Source organism: Lagopus leucura, unplaced genomic scaffold (assembly GCF_019238085.1).
Source record: "Lagopus leucura isolate 7727_CA_CO unplaced genomic scaffold, USGS_WTPT01 Super-Scaffold_100073, whole genome shotgun sequence".
In the NCBI taxonomy this organism is placed as follows: Eukaryota; Metazoa; Chordata; class Aves; order Galliformes; family Phasianidae; genus Lagopus; species Lagopus leucura.
Window position 1 is genome coordinate 604,431 of NW_024962314.1, and position 27,984 is coordinate 632,414.

The 27,984-nt window shown below is 54.2% G+C and overlaps 1 protein-coding gene across 1 annotated transcript; it reads right to left on the bottom strand.

Moving 5' to 3' along the window:
• Positions 1-206: 206 nt before the first annotated feature.
• On the bottom strand, positions 207-27,894 carry KDM5B (lysine demethylase 5B). The gene is made up of 27 exons (XM_042887125.1): positions 27,737-27,894; positions 20,458-20,535; positions 19,823-19,945; positions 18,999-19,169; positions 17,353-17,487; positions 16,817-16,910; positions 16,344-16,447; positions 15,666-15,824; positions 14,954-15,073; positions 14,410-14,568; positions 13,816-13,997; positions 13,031-13,193; positions 12,532-12,651; positions 12,004-12,198; positions 11,643-11,824; positions 11,029-11,153; positions 10,596-10,746; positions 9,326-9,440; positions 8,073-8,428; positions 6,810-6,948; positions 5,977-6,156; positions 5,489-5,647; positions 4,708-5,196; positions 3,134-3,245; positions 2,397-2,551; positions 1,648-1,980; positions 207-1,130 (listed from the first exon to the last, which is right to left on the bottom strand). Exons 1-27 carry the CDS (start codon positions 27,872-27,874, stop codon positions 993-995), a joined length of 4,575 nt encoding a protein of 1,524 aa, XP_042743059.1. The 5' UTR covers positions 27,875-27,894; the 3' UTR covers positions 207-992.
• Positions 27,895-27,984: the final 90 nt, after the last annotated feature.

Sequence of the window (27,984 nt, forward strand, 5' to 3'; positions counted from 1 at the left end):
CCCGCAGCCGCGCCAAATCCCGGAGCGGCGGGGCGGAGTTTATGCGCGTGGCTCCCTCCCCCCCCCTCGGACCGCGCCGCTCCGATTTTGGGGGCGCTTTGCGGATGAACGGATTTTTTTTCTTTGTTTTGGGCACCACGAAGCCTCGGCAGCAGCCAGAGGGAAACGAACTGCGTGGGAAGTTCTCTAAAAACACCAACATTTAATTTTATAACATAACCAGGGGTTTATTCCACAATATAAACTGCAACGTTTGATACAAGCTACCCAAAAAAGGAGAAAGCCAAAATACAGCTGTGGCAATTACTTTACAGAGCTTTTTTTTGTTTGTTTTTTCTTTTCTTTTTTTTTTTTTTGTCTTCTACATCACGGCCCCTCAGTCACACTAGGATCTACCACCTGCTTTCTGTACATCAACCAATGCTAAAAGCAACACGCCGTCCCCAGCTGCCATTCCAGTCGCTGAAACCAGACATAGAAGTTATTGCTCAGATAAATAAACCTAAATCTACCAAAAACAAAGTGGGAAAAAACAGAAAAAACAAAACAAAACAAAACAAAACAAAAAAAAACCCAAAACCTAAAAGTCTCCAAAGAGTTGATAACAGAGTAAACAGGGATCTCCAACGAGGACTGCCTGGAACAGCCCGCGCTGTGGGGCTCCGTGCTCCACGCAGGATTCAAAGCGCTGCAAATCCCAGAGGTACGGTGATGCTGTGCAGGGACAGGAGCACGGCCCCACGGCCCCAGCAGTGCCTTCGAGGCGGCCGAGACCCCCCCGCTCCGACAGCCAGCTTTGCAAACCTCCACAACCACAAAGATCAAAAGGGAGAATACAAAAAGTGTCAAAAATCGTTTCGAGTTCTGGAAAATGATCCCGTGAGGATAGAAGTAGCACCAATTGCAGCCTGGTTCTCCAAACAGCCCCTGCAGCCCCAATGGAAAACTCCGCAGCTCTCCCTGCTCGAGTCCCGAAGGCTCTGTGGGCACTTTCACTTGCGGTACGGGGAGCCCCTCCCGGCGCAGCTGGCACAGATGTAATCCTCCTTCTCGGCCATTTCGGGGGAGATGCCCACGCACACCTGGTGGAACCACTGGTTGCAGCTGCCATCGCACTGGACCCAGTCCACCTGGGGAGGAAGGGATGCTGCGGGTCAGAGGCAGCGGACAAAGGCACGGCACTCAGGAGTTACTTTTCAACCCCATTTATCCCCACAAGGGCACAGCACTGCTGCATGCCAGGAGCCAAACCACTGCAGCCCGGCTCCTGCCAAGGAGAGCCGCCCTCCCCTCCCATTGCAGCTCTGCCACCCAGGGCAGCAATATGGATGGGAATGCAGCCTCTCACACTGGGGGCAATGCCATCCTTCCCCATCTTCCAGCACACATGGGCGCAGCGGAGCTCCAGGGCTCTGTGCCCATATTTCAGGAGTGGAAGTGAACACATCCCACTCAGCCTCCCGCCCCTTCCCAGCCCCACAGCACTGCTGCGATGCTCAGCCCCGCTCCCCTTCCCCGCTGCTCCTGGGGAATTCAGAGGTGTGATTTGTGACATCTTCACACCCCTCACGCTGCCTCCCGCTCTTTGCAAACAGCATTTCTGCAGACCAGCAGCTCCCGGTGCTCAGTGGCATCAGCTCCACTCACCTCCTCTCCCTCGGGCTGCAGACACGTCTCTGCAGGGCAGATGGCATCTTCATCCTCAGAGTCCTCCTGCTCAGAGAACGACGTGTCGGAGGGAACCAAATGGCTTTCGCTGCTGCGCTGCACCTCCAGGAGCCGCTCCCTCTCCCTCTCCATCCTGCTGCTGCTGCTGCTCAGATCCTTTGTGTGACTCAGTTTCAGTTTCTTCTTTTTGGGCGTTCTCATTTTTCTGACCCTTGCTCTCTTCTCCTCGCAGAAGCTCTCTCTCTCGAAACGGCGCTTCATTTTTCTCTCCATGTAACTCATTCCATCCTTTTTGCCCCGGCAGCACTCGTTCTGTCAGAAAGGGATTTGACAAACGGTGAGGATACAGCGGATGGACACAGCTCCATTCACTACACCCCATGCTTAGGAGGAGTCTCCAGTACAAGCAGTCAGTATCAGTGCTGCGCAGGGGAGCGAAGGACGGGGTCACACTTCAGTGAGAGTTTATAGAAAGAAGATTCTCATCTCCTGTCCACGCAGTGCCCCAGGGGCAGCCAGCAGGGCCTCAGCACAGGGACAGATGTATTTATCATGAAGAGGGGGGATCACAAAATCCAGATTCAAACTGCAGAAATGCATCAGACCCCAAATGACATCCAATGGATTGGACACCTTACCAATTCTCCACTGCTTTTGGGCACAGGAAGCACCTTCCATGCTCACACACCCAGCATGATGCCCACACTGCCCCGCACTCAGACATTCACCTTTTCATTGTTCGGCCCTCCCGATGCTTTCTGCTCAGCCTGCAGAGCGGGGCTTTGCTTTGTGAATAGGATCTGGTACAGCTCCTGTATTTCAGGCAGAGAAACCTGCAGCAGCTGCGCTTCCATCATCAGCTCGTCCAGCTCGGTGCTAACGACTGCCAGCAAGGAGAGAAGAAAAGGAATCCCTCCGTGTCAGCACCGATGAGAACACAACCCGTGCAAGACTTTAAATCTGCAACTGGACAATTTTACTCTCATCTGTTCCCTCTTCGCCGCTCGTTTTTAACAGCAGAGTTAAAATGAGAGTTACAAGTTTCCACAGCAGTTACTGAGCAGCACTGTGACTTCATCCTCCCCTGCCTGCGGTTTGTACCAGCCCTATGGCAAAGCACTGCCATCGTTCTCCTTCCTCTGAAGACACAAATCAGTGTCGTGGTCTCACTGCAGCACGAGTGGATGAGATGAACAGAGCGGAATTCAGAAGTGAAGCCAAGAGAGGAGAGGAGGAAGAGCTGAGGATGAGCCTTGCACCTGAAACCTGCCTATGGGCACCACCCCCACCCCACAGCACGCACAGAGGGCAGCTCACAGCCATGGCCCGTTTCACTGGCACTGAATTACAGAGCGCTCCTACTTGGAAGCATGAAACTAAGGCTGGACGTGGAGCTCTCCTCCATCAAACACATGAGAAAAAGAAAAGAAAAGGAAAGAAAACTATCAAAGTGAAGATTACGAACCATGAAGTGGGATGCATTGCTGTCCTGCAGAAAATGGAGAATGTAAATATATGGTTCTGTTATCCCAGTCATGAGGCATGGAGAATGACATAGCTCCGATTGTTTGAGACACCTAGAAAACAAAGCAGAACACAGCGCACAGGATTTTCGTTACGCATTTCGGTCTGAAGCGTCAAATAGCTGCAAAATGAAAAATCAGAACTCGTTTCTTTCATAGCTGCTGGGGACTTGCATTCCTGCACAGGATCCCTAAAACCCCTCATCCTGAACCTGGAACACGGGCAGCATTAGGGCTGGAGCTGCTGGTTCTGGTTGTGACTGCATGCTGTCCCTGCTCAGCACGGCCATGGTGACACCTCCACAGCCCTTGGAGGCTCAACATCCCGACTGGCTCAGCTCCTTCCTGAGCCTCTCCTGACACCTCTCACAGGGGCACCCAACCTTCACTCTGAGCATCTGGGTGCCTTTATAAACCCCCTTCACCTTCCCTGCTCACAGCTGGTTTTCAGGTTAGTTTCTCACACCCCGTTGTCCCCTCTGTGTGGCACCCCAGGGCTGCAGTACTGTGGGAGGCACAGGACAGGAGGGCAGCGCCAAGAACATCGGCCAAAAAAGAAAACTCAGAGTCCATGCAGAGCGAGGTTCTGGCTCACAGCTCAACCCAAGGAGGGACGGAACCCCACGGTCACAGTGAGCTTCTGCCCAGGCCCCCTCACTGCTGCTGCTCCAGAAGTGCAGCCCCAGCACGGCCGCACAGGCAGCACAGAGCAGCCCCAGCCCCGGGCAGTGGGACAAGCAGAAGCCATGCTGCTCAGGCAGAGCCTGAAAGCAACACTGCGTGTCATTTCGACTGGTTTGTGTCCTTTCTGCTGCACAGACCTTTCGGTTCAGGCTTTGTCCCCCTGCGTTTATTATCTCAGGAACACCAGGACTGTGACACACTTTGCGCTGCCCTGCCCTTTTTGCTGACAGACCTCTTCACCAGAGCAAGTCCCAAACTGTCCCAGGATCCCACTTCAAACACTGCAGCTCAACCCAAGGCAGCTGCAGCCAAGGTCCAGCCTGGGAGTTTTAGTGTAAGTGACACAGAGGGATGGAGGGATGAAGACCCTCTGCTGAAAACCACCTGATCTGAGCAGAGCTCAGAGCTCAGGAAGGTTTGTGTCTCCGTTCCCAACTGTAAGATTCAATATTTCTAAGTATACAAGTACACAAAATATACAAGTAATTATACAAGATTCAAATACTTGTAAGATAAGAACACAAAGACCAATCAAATACTGAGAGCTCTTAGAAACAATAGCTCAGCAACTGCCATTAGTGGCATCTCATCAGTGCCCAGAAGCAGGGAGAAGCAGAAGGAAGAAAAGCTCCTTCAGGAGCCGTTGTCCTCAGGACTCCAGCAGGACAGAACAGGAGCTGTCGCTGGAGGACATGCACTGTGGCTAACAACCCTAATTCCTTAAATCTGGAAAGGAAAACATCAGCAGTCTGTCTCGCCAGCATTTGTGAGGAGATACAGAGCACCAAAAAGCAGAGAGGCATTCAAGGCTGCTCTCAACCACATCCCTCACCTTGTTTGTCTCTGGCAGCTGCCCCGCCGTGCTCTGCCACCGGCTGTACAGCAATCCTGAGCCAACTTTGTCCTGTAGAAGTTTTAGATTCCCTGAATACAGCATTTGTTGTGCTCTGTGCTGCCAGTTCACAGTTCTCTCTATCATGTACCGCAGGGCATCCCCCTCGGGGAGCCGCACGCGGATGCGCTGCAGGGAGGCCAGCAGAGGAAGGATCTTCTCCAAGGGCGGCTTTTCCGAGCGGCGGCAGAGCGGGCAGAGCCACACGCGTGGAGCCTGCGAGGCGTGGGGTGCAGAAACGCAGCCGGTGTGGAAGAACCCCCTGCAGAGCTCACACTGGATCATGGGAGCTGCCGGCTCCTTCTGGCACACGCAGACCTTCAGCTCCGCGTCCTCCTCGCCGCACAGCAGCACCTTCCCCTCGTTGGCCGCCCGCAGGGAGCGCAGCGCCTCCATCTCTTTGAGCCGCGCCTCCCCGAGCGTCGCCATCTGAAAGCGGGGTTGGGAAGAAGGGGTGAGATGTCAGAGCTGCACCACGAGGAGCCCCGCGCGCCCAGGAGCGTCTCCTGTCTGCTCAGCTCCATCCCTGCCCGCCTCCCCTCAGAGCTGTCGGCGTTGGAGGGGCAGCAATCGGGGCATGCAGCGATGAGATTTCACAGTTCTGTTTTCCGCCAGGACCAGAGACACAAAGCCCCTCCCTTGCAAAATTAACGACAACCAATGCAAACAGATTGCAAGAACTTGGAAGAAACTCCAGGTCAAGAGAAGCCGCAGTGCTTACCGCCGACGCGGTGTCTTTGCTCTCACACAGAGCTCTCTCTAAGTCACTCAGGCTCTCCAGCTTGGTGCTCTTCTTCTTCGCGCTTGGCATCGGCTCCTTCAGCTTCTTCTGCTTTCTCTTCAGACTCAGCATCCCAATGTCGCAGCGGGGACACAGCACCTGGTGGGCAGAGGGGCGGCATGGCTGCGATGTCCTGACTGCAGCCACGCTGCTCTCACACAGCCACGTGCAACCATTTGGATCGGGAATCCCTGCTGTTTTTACACCACAGATCCGGGCTCCAGGGCAAGGTCAGCTGGGAATCGAGGGCAGCTGGAAGGTGGAAAACTGAGGGCCCAACCCCCTGTGTTTGAAGTTTAGAATTAGAAGCACAGCGCAGCGTGATCACTGTAAGATCAGCATACAATCCTATAAGGTCACATCTGCCGTTTGATGAGTTAATCCCCAACCCGGACACACTTTGCAGCGGTGCTGTGCAGCTCTCTTACCTCCAGAAGGGAATACGGGGAGTTCTCACACAGGAACGTGTTGGCTGCACACTCCTTCCACGCCTGCACCTCTGCCACCAAGGACTCGAGCCGTGGCAGGTAGTCCAGATGCACAGGGATCGAGCGGCCCCTCGTCACCAGCTCCACCAGCGTGTCCAGGACGGGCACACGTCCTCCAACCTGCGGGATTAAAATTGGGGGACGCTCCATGGGCTGAGGAGCTCTGTGCACCACACTGCAGGCAGCGCATGAGGAGCAGAGCGGGCAGAGCTCACTGCCACAACAGGAGCTGACGGGGTGCCTGAGATCTGCTGTGCAGAACCTCCAGCACCACAATCACAGCTCGGGCACCTCAGCTTTGCTGGGCATGGCCCCACAGCCGCCTGCTGACACCTGCATGCAACTGCAGCCAGAAGCCCCGGCACACACAGACGAGTTTCCATCCCCAGCAGCCAGAATTCCACAACCCAAGGCAGTTCGCTTAAGCCCTCCCATGACAGCCGTCAAACAAAAGTTAGCAAACCTGGAATGCACTTTGGCCTTTTGAAGGATTTAATGCCGATGAGAGTTTGTTGTTTTGTGTTTGTTTTTTTTAAATAAATCCCTATTAAAATCCCAATTCAGGTTGGATTGACCTGAAAGCATCAGCACGCCCAGTCAGGGCTCACAGCCAGCCCAGGGCAGGGGGACAGCCCTCGTTTACCCACAGCAGTGCCATCGGAGCACAGCATGCCGTGCTGCAGGCAGGCACTGCTGACGGCCCTGTGCACACAGCAGCGACCTGACAGCACTTCCTTCTGCCCGTGGAGAAGCTCAGAGCTCCGCTGACTCACCTGCAAAGCTTCCACCTCCTGCAGCCAGTCCTGCGCCTTCTGAACCGCGTCCTTCAGCGCCGCGCCGCTGGGGAGGTAGGCAGGGATCTCCTCTATCTCCTTCACTGCCACCACGAGGCTGCTGAGCGACTGCCGTGGCCTGGCCAGGAGAAACAGCTCAGAATGTGAAATGGCCACGGCACCTGGGGCTCCCAGAGCAGCCGCGCCGAGCACAGAGATGTGCACTGAGCACGTGGGGCACAAGAAAGGTTTGTCTGTGTGCTGAAGACTCCTGCTGGCAATGCTAACAACAGGAAGCGATCTGCTGGCTGTTCCAAAAACGTTTACACATTTGGGCTGCAGGGAAATCCAACATTCGCCAGCTCCTGAGGGCAGACCTTTGGTGCTCCAATGCACCAAACCCCACAGCAGAATCAGCTTCAAGATTCTACACGAGAAGCCTGCTTTCAGAAAGCAGATAAGGACAGTTCTGTGATCCTAGATGTAACTGGTGGGATATGCATTGTTCCCATGGATATCAAATAATGTCAAATGCAGCCATTGCTCCAGATGGCTCGTCGTTTCCTCCTGCTTTCTGGCCAGGTTAATGATCAGCAGTTGCAAAGAAAAGCAAGCTGTGTAAGTTAATACATCTGATTCATACTCAAGCTGTGCTTTGAAATTGTGCTAGGACCACTGGTTACCCACCTTGAGCTCATCTGAGGCTTTTGCTGTGACTGACTGACTTCCCTTTTGTCTTTCTTGTCATAATGGCTCCAGATGAGCACTGCTCCCAGGAAAGCCTGGGAGATTTAGGGCCATGGTTTATTGGTACAGCAGTGCTGGGATGAAGGTTGGACTGCACGAGCTGAGGGGTCTTTTCCAACCTTAATGGTTCTACGACTTCTCAGCATTTCACGGTTTGATTCTGATCGTTTAAAAAGGTACAAACTCAACTTCATCTCTACTTTGGAGGCTGAAACCAAACTTTGACCCAGTTCTGATGGCACTACTTTAAAAGTAGTAATGCACCCCACCGTGCATTGGGAGGGGAATGCAGCCCAGTCCACAGAATAACATCTGTCAGTCGGTGATACACCTCTGCCTCAGCCCCACCTGGGCACCCATCTCCCACCTGACGGACAAAGGGCTGCACAGCAGGGAATGCTGTCGCTCAGCCCCATCTCCGTCCCCTCCACCACAGCACAGACACAACAGGGAGCCCCTCTGGAAACAAAGCCAACCATTTTCATCTCAAACAGCAAATAAAGGTCCCGCTTCTACCTGGCCTTTATCAGGTTTCTGGCTTTGTCATCCCAGTGCTCGGACACAGTCAGCAGCTCCTGCAGCTTTGCCATGGCCTTCTCAACTGCTGGGTAGGGAGCCAGGCCGACACCGGAGTCGATGAGGCGCCTCATGTCATCCAGAGTGAGAGAGTTCTGCTCTGACGAAGCCATCTGCACGTCCTCCAGCCAGCGGGCCTGCTCCAGCCTGACCCGCAGCTCAGCAAGCTGGGGTAAATCCACATCGAAGTCAAAGCTGACGTCCAGGAGCTCCTGCAGCTCTGCAGCACTCGGCATTTCTTCTGAGAGCAGTTTTTGGCTTTGCTGTTGAAAAGCTTCCACGCGATCAAGAAGGTCCTGTAAGGCACAAATGCACCCATGAAACAGAACAAACCAGACTGCCAGGTCTCCTACACATCGAAGCACAGCCTTAAACATTCAGTTTAATTCTGCTGGCAGCCACCAGGTCACCATGCACAGTGTGCACAGCAGATGATTGTGGTGCTTGGAGGACCCTCAGCACACAGCACAGATTGAGCACCTCCCCCACAGCAACACCTCTGCCATCAGATGGGTGTCACACTGAGGAGCAAAAGGCTCTGAAGGGAAATCCAGTGCTCTGCTGGTGCCATCTCCTGGCTTTGTTCTGGGATGTTTATGAAGAACATCCGTGTAATTCCATGATGGAAACAAAGCCTTTCTGGAGATAGCTCAAAGCATGAATCAATCGTGAGAACTCAGGCACTGGTATGAATCCTAAGCTGGAATTGCCTTCATTCTCCTCCTTTCTCTTCCTAAAAGCAATCACACTTTTGCCCTGTTTGGATCTGTGAACTCTTTTATGCTGAGGTCCTTTCACTGAGCCCACTGAGCAGTGCTGGAGCTGCAGCTTCCACTGCTCAGCTGTGACTCCGACTTCCCACCTTGGGGCTGCAGAGAACAAGAAGAACGCTGCAGCTGTGTGTGCCTGCTATCGCCCTGCTCAGGAACATCAGACGCACAGCACTGTTTGGATGTCTGCCATTCCTGGACTCCTGCTTTTTAAATAATGAGATAACTTCAGAGCAACAACGCTATCAACAACAAAAAGAAAGCACACAGAATTCTACAATATCTGCATCCCAAATTCCAGACCTGACAGAGCCTCCAAGGCCATCGCCCTGCCAGCTTTCATCCTCGGCACACACAGCGCCAGGGGTGAACGCAGGGCCGATGCGGGGCGACACAGAGCTGCATCCCCCAGAGCCACCTTACCTTCAGCAGCGGCGTCTGGCTGAGCAGGCAGGGGAGGGCGTAGAGCTGCCTGACAAACAGCCGCAGCTCATTCACCGTCAGCTGGTTGGGGCATTTCCCTCCTCCGGAGCGGTACCTGCAACCACACGCAGTTAAACCTCCTCAGATGCCGCTAAATCCTGATCAGCCCCACTCCAAAATCTGCTTCTGATTTCTCGTCGCTCTCACGCAGTGCAGCACCCGAAGGCATCCAACCCAGGGCCCACATGAGGGGAAACTCGAGTTATGAGAGCAGAATGAACTATTGTTGAAAACACTCCTTCACATGAAGCGATGCTCTGGAACGGCTCCTCAGCTTGGGCAGAGCACCAGCTGTTACAGAACCAACTCAGGCTTCTTTCCAGAGCACAAAGCAATTGTGGGTAAACCATGCAGTTCTGTTGCAATAACCATTGTAGGAAGCTCTCCCCGTGCCCACGTCGAGGGAGAGCAAATCCCACCTCTGAATGGGTTCTGTATGCACAGGTCATGCAGGCACTTCTCAAAAATCCTCTCTGTGCTGAAATCATCATTTTCATTTTTACCTAAACGCGCTGCATCAAATGAGAGGCTGCTCAGTGCCACCCAATTAGCTGGTATTAAAAAAAAGCTCTCTGGTGCCAAGCCAGTACGAGCAGGAGGGAAAAGAACTCTTTTACAATGCTGGCTCCAGCTGATCCTACAACGCGTTGTTTAAATTAACGAGGAAAACAACACCCCTGCAGGACACACAACTGCAATGGGAACGCAGCTCTGATTCCCTTTAACTCAATTTCTGCACAGAACGTGCTGGCAGGAGCAGGCAGCCAGATGCCCAGGAATGGAACACCCAAACAATGCCCCATCTTCCAGTTCCACCAACAAATAACCTGAAGATGCACCGCAAGTGCTGCCAAAGGAAGAGCGAGCCCTGCTCAGAGCTCTCATACAGCATCACCAACCCGGGGTAACACGCTTCAGTTTTCCACGAGCAGGAATGAATGCAGTGGCACTGGCAGCCCCAGCAGCTCCCAGTCCCTGTGCCGTGCAGCTCACAGGGAGCTGCTCCCCCTAAAAGCATCACCAGCACCTCCTGCCTCCAGGGAACGACAGCAGAGTGGAGCAGACCGGGAGCCCTGCACGGCTCTCATGAAGGAAAGCTGAGTCTCCCCACAAAGACAAAAAGATTTTTCACGTGTCACTCTTTCACCACCGCCCATCGCTCACCACACACACGTGGCTCGGGTTCTGCTGCAAACATAACGGCGTTTACCTGGTTTGTCTTTTGCCATTAAGGAGCTGCTGTGCTACTGAGGCACATTTGTCTGCATCCTGTGTGACCAAGCGGAGGTGCCGCAGCAGGTCGTTGTCCGGGAACTTCTTCACTTCTGATTCTTCTATCAAAGCCTTAAAACTGATGAGGCCTTTTGGGGAAGACACCACGTCAGCACAAGCGTCCCTTAGGGATGGACTTCAAACGTTAAGGTGGAACAGTGTAACACAATAAGTATATTTCAACTGCAGTTATGTTTGTATGAAAGAGAAAAGCGACTTCTAACCTCACATAACTTCCAGCTAAACAAGATCTGGAACGTTTACTTTGGACCATGAAATCCAATCCATCTCTTTCGACTGTCACGTATCACAAAGTTGCCAAAGTTCCAAAATCAAATCAGTATTTTAACAGTCACAGGGAAGGCACTTACTTCTCTTATTGCTGATCTTTGCTTCCAGGGCTTCGTTCACATTGGAAGCCCATTCGTTGTAGGACTCTGCACGCATCTTCAGAGCGTTCATCATTGGGTAGAGCTCCTCCAGCGTGTAGCGGTACCTGCAGCAGCACAGGGGTCAAACTTCAGCAGAGACTGAGGGAGCAGAGCACACAGCCCATACAACAGCAGCAATCTCACAGCTCAGAGCTGCAACCACTGCGTGCTGCACCTCACCCACATCGGTCACACAGCAGCTCCAGAAAGCACAAAGGTACGTTTGTGTAGGGCTGAGATGTGACAAAAAAAGACAGCAGGAAGGAGAGCTAACAAAGGCAAACCAGAGGTTACTGCACAAGGACTGGAAGTAGCGCAGGCGATGATGACCTCGTTACCATAAATCAAAAAGCAAATTAATTTGCTCAGTAATGCCTGCCATCATACAACAAGAGCTGAACGCTGAACAGAAAGCATCTTTGTGCACGAGCACATGACAGGAACTTTGTTTTGAGAGCACTGTTTGCAAAGGACCTCCGGAGACAGAACACAGAGAGCACCACTGACACAGCACAGCCCCGCACCGATCTCCAGAGCACAGCTTATCTGCTTACCCCAGTTTGTATTGGTAGGCAGGGCAGGAACAAAGATCCTCCACATGGTACAAGCACACCAGCAGCCCTGGTTTACACGGGCAGTAAACGGCAGACATGAAACAAGTGGTTTTGCACTTATAGCACTGCCGCTCGTCGTCGGGGAACAGCTCGAACGCCACCCTCTCGCAGTCCGTCACCCCCTGCAGAAGGGTTAACAAACAGCTGTGCCTTCCTTCGGAAGCTGAACGCATCAGCTGGACAACATTCAGAGACAAGACATTGAAATCAGGCAGACAGAAATGTGTCGAGAGGGCAGGCGGAGGCAGGACTGCCGGCCCCTCAGCGCAGTCTCAGCTCACGCAGCCTTCCCACAGCTCACCAGTTTCTGAACCTTGTCGCGCAGCATCTTCTCGTCGTCGATCATGATGGCCATGTCCTTCTGAACAGTAGATGCCACCACCACATCCAGGACGTCGGCCTTGGAGGCCATCTTACAGATCATCTCATCGTGAGAGAACACGCAGTAGCGGCTCAGCAGGCGGTAATGCTCTATGCACTGGCGGCCCAGCGGCAACTGCAGGGACAGAAATCGCAGCATGAACGCGGAGCTCTTTGTGCAAAGCACACTGCAGCCCTGATGCTTTCTGCTACGAACCAAAAACGAGCAGGGGAAAGGCTGAGACAAACCCTCCTACCAACAGCACCCCCAACTCTGAGCACAGAACAAGAGGCACCAGGACTCCACAGACAGCCACAGCTCTCTGCGTTCAGCTTCCAGCAACGCTGGAACAACTTCCTCCTGAGCTGGGGACCAGCTTTGCACATCAGCAGTAAAACGCTGCTTGTATGGCAGCTAGAGACGGGTCTGGAACCACACACTTCAAAAGAAGTTGGTTTTGGAACGCACCCAATCCACGGTGCAGAAGTTCACAGCTTCAGCAAAATTAAAACCCTGATTGAAGCCGCTGTGATAAGCTCTTGGAAAGGTGATCACAAACTCTCCAGCACACTGATTGGTCCGATAAACCTAGGAGAAAACACAGATACCATCAGGTCAAAGCTGAACAGAACTAACAGGTTTTGGCCCCCTGACAGAAACTCTATGGCAAAAACAAGGGTCTGATTAAACAGGCACAGCAGGAGCTCTGGCCACCATTTCCATCCAAGATGCAGAAATTACATTAAGGTGGAGTTCCAGAGAAGATTTGCCCAGCAGTTCCCAAAACAACGATCCCACTGCCCACCCGTTCACACGGACACACTGCGCCACACAAGGAAGCCACAACACGTGTGGAAACAACCCCAGCATCTCTGCAATACAGGCTGCTTCAATTATCAAGCATGAAGTGGAATTCAGTGCAGATGAAAGAGGGCTGAGTCAGGGGGAGCAGCAGAGTCCAACATACAGGCACTCCGTGGGCCATCAAAGTATTTGGGTTCATTATGGTGACAAGTTGGTGCAAGAGGTCTGGCTGAGACTCGAACAGCTCTGGAGCAAGCTTCTTCATCACGTCCTCCAGCTGTTCTGCTGCATACCCTGGGGCTCCATACCACGTCTTTGGTTCTCCCCTGCAAGGTTATTTAAACAGGCAACTATCAACAAACCTGTAGGACATCCTGCTTAAGGGCCCCATGTCAAAAGGAGGGATTTCACCAGGAGGAAACATAAGGGTTACGTGCTCTCCTCAACCCTCACAGTCCATGCAGGTCCCTCCTCCAGCCCTGCGCTCTGCACCGCCCGCATTTCAGAGAGCATGTTTTAAACGTGGAGAGAAAAAGAACTGAGCCACTGGGATCCCAGTCCTCACAGTGGAAGCAATGGGGGACACAGAGCAGGGTGTGCACACAAAGAGGAGAGGTGATGGAGAAACAAAGGCCTGAGGGACGGCAGCTCATGGGACCCTGCAGCATCGGCTGAAGCTGAATGGTTTTAAAAAACCTCCATGATTTCCAGTTTCACACTGAGCATAACAGAACACCTGAGGGCATTCACTGCACCTCTCATGGTTGCTTTAAAAGCTGGGGATGGATGTCCCCTTCCAAAACACAACCAATGTTCAAGCACAGCAAGCAGTGCATCGCATCCAGGGCTGCAGCACGGCATCCTCAGCTGAGCTCTGAGAAAGTGCTGTCAGAAAAGGGTGAATGAAGGGGACAGGGCTGCTCCACCCAGTCAATCCCCCTCACTCACCAGTGCAGGTAGTTGATGGAGTAGCTCCAGTGGTCCTCAATGTGCCAACAGAAGGAAGAGAAGCACATTCCCACATACAGCCAGGGCAGTTTCATCCCACATATATCTGCGGTGATGTGGGCAAGAACAGACTGCTCCATCACAGGCATGTTGTTTAAGTTCCAGCCACTGTCAAGGTATTCCTGAAAATGGAACAAGAGTTTAACAAAGATGAAGTGAAAAAAACAAGAACAGGAAGAAGAAAAGCATCTTTCCCGACTGAAAAACACCAGGAATGGGTCAATCAGTCACGGAACAGAACCTCCATTGTCCTGATTCTTTTCAGTAACCTTATCTGACCTGCTTTGTTAAAATGAGATTGTTTTGTGTTTTTTTATCTCAAAGTTAATAAATAACTTCTATGGTAAACCTATGGCTCTTACTGTGTGATCACCAGGCATTTCATTTCTGCAAAACTGATGTAATTCTCTTCAAGCTCTACACCAGATACACAAAGCAAACGCTCTGCAAACCAGTTCCATTGTTTTGCTTCGAACCAAAGCGAGCGACTGGAGAGCTGATACAAACGAGCACAGCGAGCTGATAAGGACCCACCTCCTCTTCTGGTCTCACTTTGAATTTCCCATCTCTAACTGGGAACCCGCTGCCGAACTCCTTGGAAGCGATGTCAGCCCCATACTCCACAGTGACGTCCTCCTCAATGGTGCTGACGAGTCTCCAGAATTCCTTCTCCACCAGCTCGGTGGGGACCATCTGGGCACCACAGAGAGAAGCAGGTCAGGCGCTCGGCGCACCCAGCAGCACACAGAGCAAAGCCCAGCGCACAGCACGCCTCACAGCGGGCCGCAGCCGGACCTGCTGCATCCCTGGGGTCTCAGTGATGCCTGCAGCTGCACAAAGTCCCCTCCTCACAGATGCTTTCCCAGAAGTGAAAAAATCAGCAGCCAGTGGAATAGAAAACCACGATGCCACCAATCACGGGAACCACCAGCATGAAGAGGAACCTCTGATCTGCCAATTCTTCCCATACAAAACCAGGATTCCCCTCCTCTCTCCCTTTCCTCCCCCAGTTCCACATTTAAAAGAAGCACAGACAATTCAAACTGTGTAACGGCATCAGGATGAGAACAGAGCTTACGTGGACTGGCATGTTAAAATAGTCAGACTTGAAGGCATCTGCCATCTCCCCAAACGTGCGCAGTGTGTAGTCCCGGGCTGCCTGCTCAAAGCCAAACGCTTCTTGAGGCTTATTGCACTCCTGCAATCACAAAGATCATCATTTCCACGATGTGTTACTGCAAAACCACCCGCACTGTGATTTTACAGGGGGGGCTGCGACTGCCCTGTGTGATGGGGCAGGAAAGCAGACCCAAACGGGACCACTGCCCCACATCACAGCGGCAGAGGAACAGCCAGAAGGGGCACTGAGGAGCACCCTGCCCATCTGCCCCTAATCCACCAAGCACAGAACTGATGGGTAAATGTGTACAAGAACACAGATGAATCCATGTGTCAGCGCCATAATCTCCTCCTCCTCTAATACAGCTAAGAAAAAAGCAAAAGCTTCCATACTGCAGCATATGGTGACACCCCCATTCGAACTCCAAAAGGAAGGTAACCATAAAACCCAAAGCATTCTTTGGAATTTCAGCTGTGTTGACGCACAGCAGCCTGAGGTGCAGAGCATCAAATGACAGCTGTGCAGTGTGGAGCACACCTGGCCTTCATTTTCCTTTCCTCCTCCCTCACCTTGTTTCTCAGCCGTGTGACAACAAACAGCGTTTTCAATCCCTAAGCCCACATTCAGAACAGAAAGAATTTCCAGCCTCCTACAGCATCAGTCGAATTACCTGAGCCAAACACTGGGGGCACCTCCAGTCCCCTTTGGGAACATCATGAAGGGGTGGAATTAAGCAGAAGGTATGGTAACTGTCATCACAGCCATCGCACAGCAGGAGACGGTCCTCATCGTTACCACTGCCACATAAGAGACACACATACAAATCCACCTGTAACAAAAAACGGCCAGAGCAGGGAGGTGAGTGCTGAAGGAACTGATGGCCAAAGAGCAGCTCGGTCACTGCGTCATCTGTGCCACTCAGCAAGGTGTATTCATTTCTACTGCCTCTCTGCAATGGAACTCAAGCAAGTGCACTCAGTGTCATGTCTTTGTCAGTTTACACAGCCTGCCTCCCACATTCAGAGGCACACAGAAGCTGCAGGCTCTTCCGTGGACTTTTTCCTCAAACAATTCAGCAGGAATCAGATGATTCCAGACCAGCAAATTACATCTCCTGTAGGTAGAGCAGCTTATCTACCCTGTTATTTTCAGCTTTGCAGCAGCCCAAAGCTTTGCAAGCATCTTTGCTCCGTCAGGCACAAACACTGCTTTGTTTCAGCCACGTGATAAGAAAAACACAACAGGTTTTACTGCGACATGAGTGACAGGAAACATCACTGCATCCCCCAGAGAAGCCCAGGAGCACCTGGAGCTGCGTGGGGCAGACGGGAACACAGGGCATACTCACAGCACTGGTGGGTTTTTTGGATCGGGCTTTGGATTTGTCCTTCTCCTGCTCCCCAGCATGCTCTCTCTTCTCAGTAAGTTTCACTGTGCTGTACGTTTCCTTTTCTGGTGCAACAGGTGAAAAAAAAGCCATTATAAAACATTGAACACTTAGCATCACCGGTCATCACTTATTTTGCTTGTTATTACTTGTTAAGATCGCCACAGGATGTTACATTTTGCACAGGGCTCTCTGCTTCCTTCAGCCCTGCTGCAGGCTGTGCTCAGTGCTCAGTGTGCCTGCAGCCATCAGCTGCTCTGCCACCCCATCAGGATGGCAGGAAAGCAGCAACACACACAGCTGAGGCAACATCTGAACACCAGCAGCGTCCACGTGAGCCAGCACTGGATCATTCCAACTGCTGAATTAAAGCCTGGCCTGAAAACCAGGTGTGTGCGAGGCAGAGGAGCCCGCTCACTGCTCCCTGTGCTCACCATTCTCACACTTTGGAGGCGCACATCCCATCCTGCGTCTCAGATTATGCGTTCTCGCCTCTGGAGAATCAGACTCAGTTTTAATGTTGGTCGCCTGATGAAGCGAAAAAAGGAATGGAGAGAGTAAAACTGAACGAGTCAATAACGCCCTTAAACAGAAAACTCTGGCTTTGCATTTGTGTTTGGGAAAACCTTTGCTGCCCCTCCAACTCAGGGCTGCCCACCCACAGAGCACCTCCCAGCTCCCAGCCTCAGCCCTGCTTTTGGTTTGTCTTGTTTTCCTTTTCCAGGTACCACACAATTCACACGGCTGTAAATATCTGCATCTGTTTCACCACGATAAACCACCATTTACCACCGGACGGGCTGGGAGCAGCTGCTGTGCACAGGGCTGGGGCCGCAGCACCGCCAGCTCCCTTCCAACCCGAACCATTCTGTGCTTCGGTGGCTGGGGAGACACCAAACTCGCAGGCATCCCTGCAGCACAGCTGCCCTTCAGCCCCGGCTCAGCACACAGAGCAGCTCAGGCCGCTCACCTCGGCCCGCAGGCGCTTCGCTCGGCGAGCAGGAGGGCAGCTCTCGGACGGCGGCACCGACTGCCTCTGCGGGATGTCGTGGGGTTTGTACTCCTTGTCCTTCGTGTCGCTGGTGAGATCCGGCTTCTGCAGACACTGCAGAGACACAATTGGAAATAGGATTGCTTCACTTCTGCCCCCGCTCCTATTGGGAGCTTTGTGCTGAGCAACGTCCTGGCTCGTGTGACAGAATGCAGAACAGGCCTCCCTACTTACTGTGCTGCGTTAATAGAAACAAGATTTGTGACAGTTCTAACTGCACCGTTTGGAACAAGTTTCAAAATCCCTTTTTCTTGCCCAGCAACTGGAACTGCACTTCCAAATGCCAAACCATTCCTGACCCTGAGCTGCAGCCCTGGCACAGCTCTCCCTGCAGCCCAACACTCCTCCAGCAGCGCTGCTTTACGCTCCCAGCTGCACACAGGAAGCCCTGGCAGCGCCCCACAGCAAGCAGCAAGGCGCTGTGCAGCCACACTGCTCTCCATCCTGCTCAACAGACAGAGCTTCTCCTGCAGGAACTGCAGCAGTTACATTTCTTGTGTGTTGTAGGAGGGGAGGGCGCAGCAGGGGGAACCCAGAGCAAAAGAGCAGAGGACGACACGAAGGAAGGAAAGCTGCTTCTGCGCCCGGATGGATTCCTGAAAGTCGGGCACAAACTGAGGCGCTCGACGCTCAGTAGCAGGAGACAGAACTGGATGCTTCTGAAGGAGAGGACAACAAACACTAAGGAAAGGAGGAGTCTTTTTTGTCACAAATAGCCCTGCCAGCCTGCAGCCACATCCCAGCGCTGGGCGCCTGCTCCAACCAGCACTCTGTCAGCAGCAGAGAAAAGAGGATGGGAACTGCAAGAGAACTGCTGCGGTGGCACAGGGATGGATTCTCTGCAGATAGCAAAAGAAATCAGACTTTGAGAAACATTACAGAGAAGGGGAGGAGATAGAGGGAAAAGTGGTGCTTCAGAGGCAAGGAGATGAAAAGGAGTGAACAGAAGAGGAGATCAACACCAAGGCAGGCGGAATGGTGCTGGAATTAGCAACTCTCCTAAGTTCTGGGTCCTCCAATTACATCCTCCTGTGAAACCTGAACCTCCACTACAGCTTCTACGCCTTCTGCAACTGAGGACATACAATCCTTGAAAGCAAGTATCTAGAAGGCAAGCAGCTTTTCCTAAACAAAGTAAGGATGAAACACAGAAAGACAGCAACAAATAGCAAAATTTGCCTCATTTCAGTGCAGCGCCTGAGCAAAGAAAGAGCACTGCTCAGCAAAGGGAAAACCCAGACATCTACAAACTACACTTTCAACAACTGTTGAAGTAAAAACATTTCCCACCGCCTCAGCAACCAGAAGGCAAAGCAGCAGCACGAAATGGCAGCTCCTTAAGCTTCCACTTCTGGTAGGTCCAACTGAAAACACGGAGCGCTGTCTTACGAATGACAACTTGGAACGGCACGACAAACTGCAGGCCCTTTCCCAAGGGCACCCTTTTGGAAAGGCTGAACAGGTCAGGATGAGATTTAGGTTATGGCACAGCCTTCCGTTGACACAAAATTAACAGACTGCCTCTGACACGGGTAGGATTTGAGTTAAGACACAGCACAGCTTACCAGCAGGCTTGCTCCAGACTGGAATAAGTTGTAAGGATAGAGAATTCGCTCGTAATGCGCGCGGATGTGCGAACCCACAGCCTTGCCAGGAGCAAATCCCATCCTTGTGGCTATTTTGGTCCATTTCCTCTCCTTGCAAACGACATCAAACCCTCCTTCTTCTGCAACTAGCTGAAAGAGAACAAAACGGCTCCAGTTTAACACCCAGGTGATCAGCATTGAAGGCACACTGAGTGTGAAAGAAACAGACACAACGCAATCACTGCTTTAACAGAGACAACTCGTGATTCTATGAGTCTAAAACTGTCCATTTTTTTTAAATGATTTGAAGCTCATTTAAAATGTGCAACTGGCAGCCACTGCTCACTGCAGCGCTGCTATGGAACGGGCTCAAAGCAGCAAACAGGAGCCACCCAACGTGTGAAGAAGGGCAGAACCACCCCGGGGCGGCGAACCCCAGCCCTCGCTATCAGGACACACATCAATCCCCCCTCGCAGATTCCGTCCCCACACTATCTGACTTTTCACTCCCTCGCTCCTAGTGGAAACGCCTTTTCTACCTGCTGTTGCTCAGCAGCTTCCTCCAGTTACAAACACAAGTTTCTTCCCGACCAATTTGCTTCCAGGTTCATCTGCAGAAGAGCTGACATCTCATCTCATCCCCATGCTCAGGTGGAAACCCCCACCATTGCATTTCCTATTACTTCGCCACATTATCTCAGCCAGCTTTAAATGAAGTAACATTTCCCGCTCACACACAGCCCAATCCTGAAAGCTGCCAACACAACACCCCCTCCAGGTCGGTTCCCCTCTCGCAGCCTTACCCTGTTAAGCTGAAACAAATCCAAGATCTTCCTCTCCACGTGGGGGATTTTCAGCGTGCAGCCCTGCAGCTCCCAGAACTTCGCAATCTGGTCCAGGAAATTCAGCTTCACGCGGGTTTGGGCCTGGAAAGCAACGAGTGACACCGTGCCACGTGGAGGCACAGCTCCCCTGCCTGCCTGCTGCTCCCAGCGCCGCTTCCTGCAGCCTGAGTCGACGCCAGCAGTGAATGGAAGTTGCTCACAAACACATTTTGCACCAACCGCGTTTTCTAATTGTTCCTTCCAAACGGCTCCTTGCTTTTAAAGCCCTCTCTGCAAGCTTCACCTCTTCTACTTATAAAAGATGCTGCAGATGCGCAAAATGAGGGCAGAAAATGTACAGCACTTGAGAATTTGAGCTCGACCACTTAAGAGTGGAACTGTGTGCTTTTAACAAGCACCAATTTTACTTTTTATGGCTGGAAGGCCTTCATGCAATTGCTGGAACACGAGGATTTCTGTGTGTTAAGGCCGATGTGCAGAGGTACCAAATGCTGTTGGCTGAAGTCGCACCGAGCTCACGAGCAATCAGCTGGGAAACATCATTAAAGACGGGACAAAACAAAGAGGGGGCAACGCCTGGCTCTGCAGCTTACCTCCAACTCATTGAGCCGCTGGATCCTCGGCGTGAAGTGAAGTTTATCAACATCACACGCAAATGGAGGCTGCCAGTCCTGGGAAAACAGAAGTGCCTCATCAACAGGGCAGGAGGGGAGCGGGGCTGCGCAGCGCGGAGCAGCAGAGCTTCCAGCTCCTGATTCCTCATCTGCAAACACTCTGGAGCAACCAGTGCACGAGCAATTAGAGCCGAGGATCAGCACCGAAACAAAATACCTGCAAACCACTGCAGTTATTTGTAAATACGACTACAAAGGGATTTTATCTCTCAGATCTCTGACACCCATCACGTGCGGCGGTTTGGCTTCACTGAACTACACGAGATTTGATCTGAACTTGACGGTAATTTATTACTTATAAAGCAATCTGATTATCACTAATTACAGAACGAAGATAACATGCAAGCACTTCTGAGACAGGAGAGCTCTGCACCAGGAAGGAACTGCAGTGCCATGCATTCCCACAGCAGAAACAGCCGGAGTCACAGGCTGCATTCCTCACCTCAGCAGGGAAATGAGACCCCGTGCCAAAGCTGCCATCAGCAACACGGGAAGCAATGACCCACCATGGCAGCAGCTGTGCCCAGCAGCAGAGCCCTCAGCAGGGCTGTGCAGTCACAGGGCAAAGGACTCCCAGCCTTTTATTCTGTTCAACACACAACAGCAGCCCAAACCCCAAGGCAGTATGGACAAGTCTTGCGATCCAACAGGGCATTTTTGGTACATGAAGGCTAAGCAAGGCTGGAATTAAAACTGTGTAAGCTTCCAGGCTCACCAGCAGACCCTTCAGACATGAGCTGTTCAGCCCACAGAGCCATGCTGCCCTCACACTGCAGGGCGCAGGACCAGAGATCCGCTGCAACCCACACTGCCCTCCTGGGGCTCCCAGAACTCACCCACAGAGCCCACTTACACAGAGCCAGCTCCTGCCCCACAGGTCGGTTACCCACGCATCACCTGCAGCATCCAGGCGCAGCCAGCAGGCAGCCCTGGGGTCAGCGCTCCGTTCCCCAGCCCCAGGCGCCTCAACCTGAGCTGCAAGTCAGTAAAACCCACGAGAATAACACCCAGCAGCTCATGTTCCTGGCATGTGGGAACCGCCTCAATTCCTGAACAAGATGCAAAATAAAAATTAACACATTAAGATCCGTGGAGCCTCAGGCTGTCTGAAGGACCCCACGGCCGCCCAGCCACGCTCGCATCCCTGAGCGCCTCCTGGGAGCGATGCTCACAGCGTTTCTCTGCGCACAGCTCGCGCCTTTTGCTCCCCTGCACACGAGCAGCTTCCAAGTGCTGCAAGTAAAGACCTTCCTCCGGATTTTGTCCTGAAGCCTCTCCGACTTCTTCAGCATCCTTTGAAAACTGCAAGCAGCATTTCAGACACAACCCTTCCCGTGTAGACAAAAAAAAGGAGACACGTCACTTCCATTATTTTGCTAGACAGCGGCGTAGTAAGATCCAAAGGAAGATCTCAGCAATTCTGCCACAGAAACGCACTCTGTTCACACAGCAGCTTGCTGGGATGCCCACCCCGCACACATGACCTACATTTCTTTGTTCCCCATCCGTGTGAAGGTGCGACGCGGCTGCTGGCAGAGGATTGAGGTCGGACTGAGCTGCGTGTTCTCATGCCACAAAGACACTCAAAGGGCACCTGGATCACAGAACCTCAGCAGAACCGACCTGCGCCATCAGCGGAGCCCAGGCTCACCCACAAAGCTGTGCAGGGGAATTAATCCCTCTGTGACCCGCTTGGGGCGGCGCTGCCAGCAGGGCTGTGCACTGCAGAGCTGGCAGCAGAGCCCTGCGGGGAGATGAGCCCCTTCCTCCCGTGTTTCTCATTGGAGATCAAACCGGGCTCTGCAACGGACCGCAGATTAACAACGGGAAACAAAATCTCAAATCCTTCCCAACAGAATCTCTGCCAAAAGAGGAGCCTGCAGCACAGAGCGGCTCTCCAGACTCAGGAGCTTCTGTGCCAATTCCAAACATGGAGAGCAGTGAAATCTCAGGCCAGCAGGACGCTTCTGGAGCAGCACAGCCAGCAGCTCAGCAATGTGGGAACCAGGTCTGACCCCCAGCACAGGACGTGGCAAACACGGCAGCCTCTGTGCTGTGAGTGCAGGAAGCAGCCATGGGGCAACAGTGAGCAGCACCAGCACAGGAAGGAAAACATAGGGCAGCTCAGGAGCTTCCCTGCTGTGAGCAGCGAGGGCAGCAGCTTCACCAACGCACCGCCAGGTCTGTGCTGAGCAGCTGCAGAGCACCAGCCTGGATCCTGCTCAGAAGCAGCAGCCGCTTCTGCATCAGCAAAGCCGGGTGCCCAGCCCTGGGAGGGCTGCTTGCTGGAGGAGCAATCGGACCTTGAGCAACCAACCCACAGGCAGGAGCAGCACACCCAGCCCTGCGCTGGCTGGGAGGCGGGGAGCTGGAAGCCATCTCTGCCACCGCTGTCGGCAGCAATGGAGGTTCTTTCAGTAAGGGCGACCTCTCAGCTCCAAACACTCGCTGTTCTCTCCCAGCACCCCCAGGTCAGCATCCATCTGTGCCACCAGCACCAGGCCCAAGAGCTGCAGCACCGCAGTCCCACTGCAGGGCCTCCAGTCCCACCTGGCCATGCGCACCCTGCACATGGGGCTCTCCCATACCGCCCTGTGGAGCTGCAGCCTGGGGGCAGGGAATGTTTTATTAGCTGATCCATCTTGTTTCTCTCCCTCAACTTTAGCAAACAAACAGAAAAGCAGCAACAATCTGAAGGCTCTCCCTACAACTGCACCTCTGGGAGCTCTCGAATAAACTGCTGCATCTCCAATTTTCAGTGGGCTGCACAGATCGAGCACCCAGAGCTCTGTGCCGGAAGGACGGACCCCAGGCACGGAGCTCCCATCGTTCTCACTCCAACTTTTCAGCATTTCACAAGCACAGGAAATACAGCACAGCCTGCGCTGTGCCCAACAGCCACCACCAGCAGCACCTCCTCCTTCCCATCTCCCTGAGCACCAAAGATGGGCACACAGGTAAGTGGGCTCCTCTGACCTTTCCTGGCTCTGCTATTGGAGTGGCTCAGGCTGCCCAGGTGCCCGCAGGGATGGGTGCTGCTCCACCTGCAGCTCCAGCACCACAGGGCTGCCACGGCTCTGAGCAGAAGCCCTCCCAAAGGTAACCACCGTGTTCAGCCCACACTTCATACAGAAAGACAAAATAACCTCCGTTAAATGGAAACCTACCAACAAGGAGGAGGGGTTTTAAATGTCCAAGTGTCCAGCAGGCACAGCCCTCCCAGCCCAGAAGAGCTTTGGGTCTCCCAGCTGCACTCACACCGCGCTGCTCCGCACGCAGCACTGCTCAGCACGGCTCCATGCAGCACCCACTGCTGGATCTCACTGAAATCCCCCCAGCTGTGCCCTGCTCAGCACTGCCCAGCACAGCTCACCACCATTCCCCACCAACCCCGCTCCCTCCAGCTCTGATCTCAGCCCCTTTGTTCCTAAAGGGAAAACCTCACGCTGAGTCCCACTTGGGAGCTTCTGGCCTCATCGCATCCAGTGCTTGTGAGGCAGTCGGGGTCACCCCACGACTCACCCAAACCTGCCACCTGCATGAGGTCACCTCTTTTGTCCTTCCAGACCCTTCCGTGGAGATCAGACACCGTTGGCTTGAGGTTCTGAAAGACCTTCAGAAACCCCTCCTTTACTGTAATTCATTAAAGCTGAAACAATCCACAATTCCTTCAGCACATTATCAATTTTGCAGAACCACAACGACTGCAATTAGAATCCTGACACACACCCAATTCGTTTACAGCCCTGGGATTGTGACAGTGTGACCGACCGAACCAAACAGCGCCAGGGCAAACAGCAGAGCCAACCCCAGCCCTGCCCACCAACCCACCAAGAACTTAAAACCACCAACACAGCCCTGCTCAAAGCCCCCCAGCTCCATGAGACCCACTGGAAGAGAGCTGCTCGTGTAGAAGTGCTGTGCCAACTCCTGCGAGCTGCAGGCAGCCTCACACAGACCTCCTTCATCTCATCACTGCACCCTGCGGGTTGTTGGGACCCCAGCCGCCCTCCTCCATCCTCGCATTATTCAAAGCACAGCCCAAACCTTCTCGATTGCTGCATTCAGCCATCAGCTGTAATGCTGCCAGGACGTCATACAGCATTTTATAATTTGAGACTGATGACCACGGCAAGGAGAGCTGAAGTAATTGCTGTCAGTTATTTCTTCACTGCAGCAGAGCAGCTCCGCAACCCAATGGAAAGAGGGGTCCATTCTGGAGCAGAACTGGAGCAGAACAGCAGGACACGCTCTACTTTCCACCTTTCATTCTTGAAGCTGTGTTGGAAATCTGCGGGAATGTTTACTTCCACTAATTGAAATTAAAAAGCCATCTCCGTCCAACAACAGCCACGCTGTGCTCCAGCATCACCCTTCAGCCTTTGAAGTGCCGGACAAACCACCACTCCAACTTACCACCAAAATGAAGAAACCCTAACAAAGGACGAATTCAGAGAAGAAAACCCAGCCAAGCACGTGATGGACGGGCTGTGCAGCACCCACTGCTCTGCAGACAGCTCTGCACCTTCTTGGTGGTGGCACACGAACCCCACGAGGTGACTGCAGGCAAAGCCCAGCTGTGCTGTGCTCAGGGCAGCCAGCAAGGAGCTCAGCGCGCTGTTCCACATCCTACAGCAGCGCCAACACACAGCCACTGCCGCGTCCTGCACAGAACCAGCGGCTCACGTCCAGGAGAGAACCGCAGAACGGTTTGAATCGGAAGGGGCCCTCAGAGGCCCTCTGCTCCCACTCCCTGCCGAGCACGGGGACACCCCCGGCCCCAGCAGCGCTCACAGCCCTGCCCTGCCCTCGGGGGGCTGCGGGGACGGGGCAGCGCCGCCTCTCTGTGACCAATCGAAATCCTGCTCTTTTCGCCTGAAGCCACCTCCCCTCGCCCATCGCACAGACCCCGCTATGGACTCCGTCCCCTTCCGTCTTACAGCCCATCAGATACCAAAGGGAAGAGTTAACGCTGGGATTGCAGCATCCCACAGTCACCTGAACGAGAGCAAAACCAAGTCATCAGCAACGAAGAGGAAGGAAGCTTCTCTGGAGCACTCAAGTGGAAACTGAAATTCCAGCCCCCCTGAGCAGCTCTCCCTCCTGTCACATCCCTGGTGATTCCCCCACCCAACGCCCTGCTGCTGCCCCGACCTCCAGCACTGATTTCTGCCTGTGCTCTGGCTGCCCACTTGCACCCAGCTCCCAGGAAGGAGACGTCCACAAGCCTTGAGAACGCAGAGCTCTTCCCTTTGTGCTCTGCAGCTCGGAGCTGTGACCGCCCTGCCATCCTGCCAGCCATCCCATGCTGCAGTCAGGTAGAACAGCACGGCTTCACCAGATGATAATTATACAAGAGTTTAAGCCCAAATCAATGCAAAAAGGGACTAAATTCTGAATTGTTTTCCAATGCGGACCCCGGATGGCACAGCCACACAGGCCAAGCACAGAGGCCAGAGCCCCACTGGGACGCAGGGCGATTCCCACCCCTTCCATCGGGGAGTTCTGCAAAAAGGCCGACGCAGCCCCAGCTCACCTCCCGCAAAACACCGGATCCTACAGAAACCAACAGCTGAATATTCATCGCGCTCCTGTTTCCAGGAAGGCCAGGAACCACGTCAGGCGCCGGGCCTGAAGGGCTCCCTCTACACTCCATGCTGGTGCAGGCGCAGCCACAGGGCCACCGCGGGGCAGACGGGCGGTGGGAGCCAAACCCTGCACAGCCATGGGGCGTTGTGCCCTCGGAGCTTCGGCCGTCCTCATCCCACTTCTGAACAGCAGCTCAGCGAATCCATCGGATCATAGAGGGGAGGTTGGCCTTTGTAAGTGGAGATGGAGCGTGCTGAGGACGCAGTTGCAGTCGGTCGCAATTCCTTCAGAGCTGCTTGTCTCTGCCTCTCTAACAGATAACGAAGCTCAGAAGGAGCTTTTATTGTCAGGCTTTGGTTTTTGTGTGCAAGCAGATGAGAAACGTAGATGAGATTTTTAAAACAAACCACAAAAAAAAAAACACAACAACCCATCTCCACAGAAATTCTGCTCTGCTCCCAACTGCTCAATGCTGTTGGCAATGCGCGCTCCAAAAAGATTATTCTCCTCAAAAAGATTACATAAGTTCAGCGTTGGCCGTATAATGAAAACCATCTGATCCCCTCCGCCGGGCTCAGGGCACGCAGAGCCTCCCAGGGCGCAGCTCCTCCTGCACAAAGATCCGCACCAGCTCAGGCACCAACTTCACTTTAATTCGGCCGGCCGCCGGCGGGCGGAGCGCGGAGCCGAGGAGCAGCGAGGAGCGGCTCCGAACCGCGAGCATCGGCCGGCAAAGCGCCGCGCTGAGCTCGGCCCCGGCTGGGGGAGGTGCGGGGCTCCGCCGCCGTGGCCGTGCCGGCCCGGCTCCGCATCGAGACGAGGAGATCCGCAAACGCTTGGCAATCAGATTTCCGCTCCTCGCCATTCGGGCCGTTTATCCCCGTAACGGAACCGCCGCTCCCGGCCGCGCCGACCGCGGGGCTGAGATCGAACGGCTCTCGGCAAACGGGGTCAGCTAACAAAAGAAAATCGGAACCGCGACTGCGAGCGCACCGCGCGGCCGGGCCGGGCGACGAGGACGAGGACGAAGCTCACGGCTCTTCCCAGCGAGGATCGCGTTCTAAAATGGTGGCCGCGTCGGCCCGGGGTCTGGCGAGCGGAGCCGGCGGCCGAACTCCGGCCGAGGAGCGCGGGGCGCCGCAACTTGCACGGAGATTCCCCGCACGGAGAGCGCCGGGCCGGGCGCCGCGGGGCCGGGAGCAGCGCGGAGCGGAGGGCCGCGGCCCCACAATGCCAACATGGAGGGCAGCACCGAGCGCCGCTCCGCTCCGGGGCCACTCGGCCCAACTGCGCTCCGGGACGGCGCCGGAACTTTTGGTGACCGAGCGGCGCGGGAAGGCGCAGAGAGACCTCGGCGGGGAGCGCGGGGCGGCCGGGTCAGAACCGGGCCAACTCCGGCACTCGGAGCGACTTGGAGGCGGCCGGGGGACGGCCGGGGGCGGCGAACGGCGGCGGAACGGCCCCGTTCGGCTCCGGGGGCGGCCGAACTTCCGCGCGGCGCCGGGGCACTCCGGCCGGGCCCGCCTGCCCGGGATCGGCGCCGGAGGTGCGGCTGCGGGCCGGGCCGCCACACAAAGGCCGTTCCCGGCGGCGCCATGCGGGCACTCACCGGCGGCGGCCGCACCTTGCAGATGCCGGTCTGCTCGGCGATGGGCCGGATCTTGTGGATGAAGGCGAAGGGGTCGGCGAACTCCTCCCAGCTGGGCTCGAACACCGGGCACTCGGGCGGGGGCAGGAACTCGGCCATGGCCCGGCCCGGGCCGCGCCGCCACCGCCGCCGACTCGGAACAATCCTCCGACAGCCGCCGGGGCCGCCGAGCGCCTCGAACGGGACGTGCGCGTCCGCCGGGAGGTGGG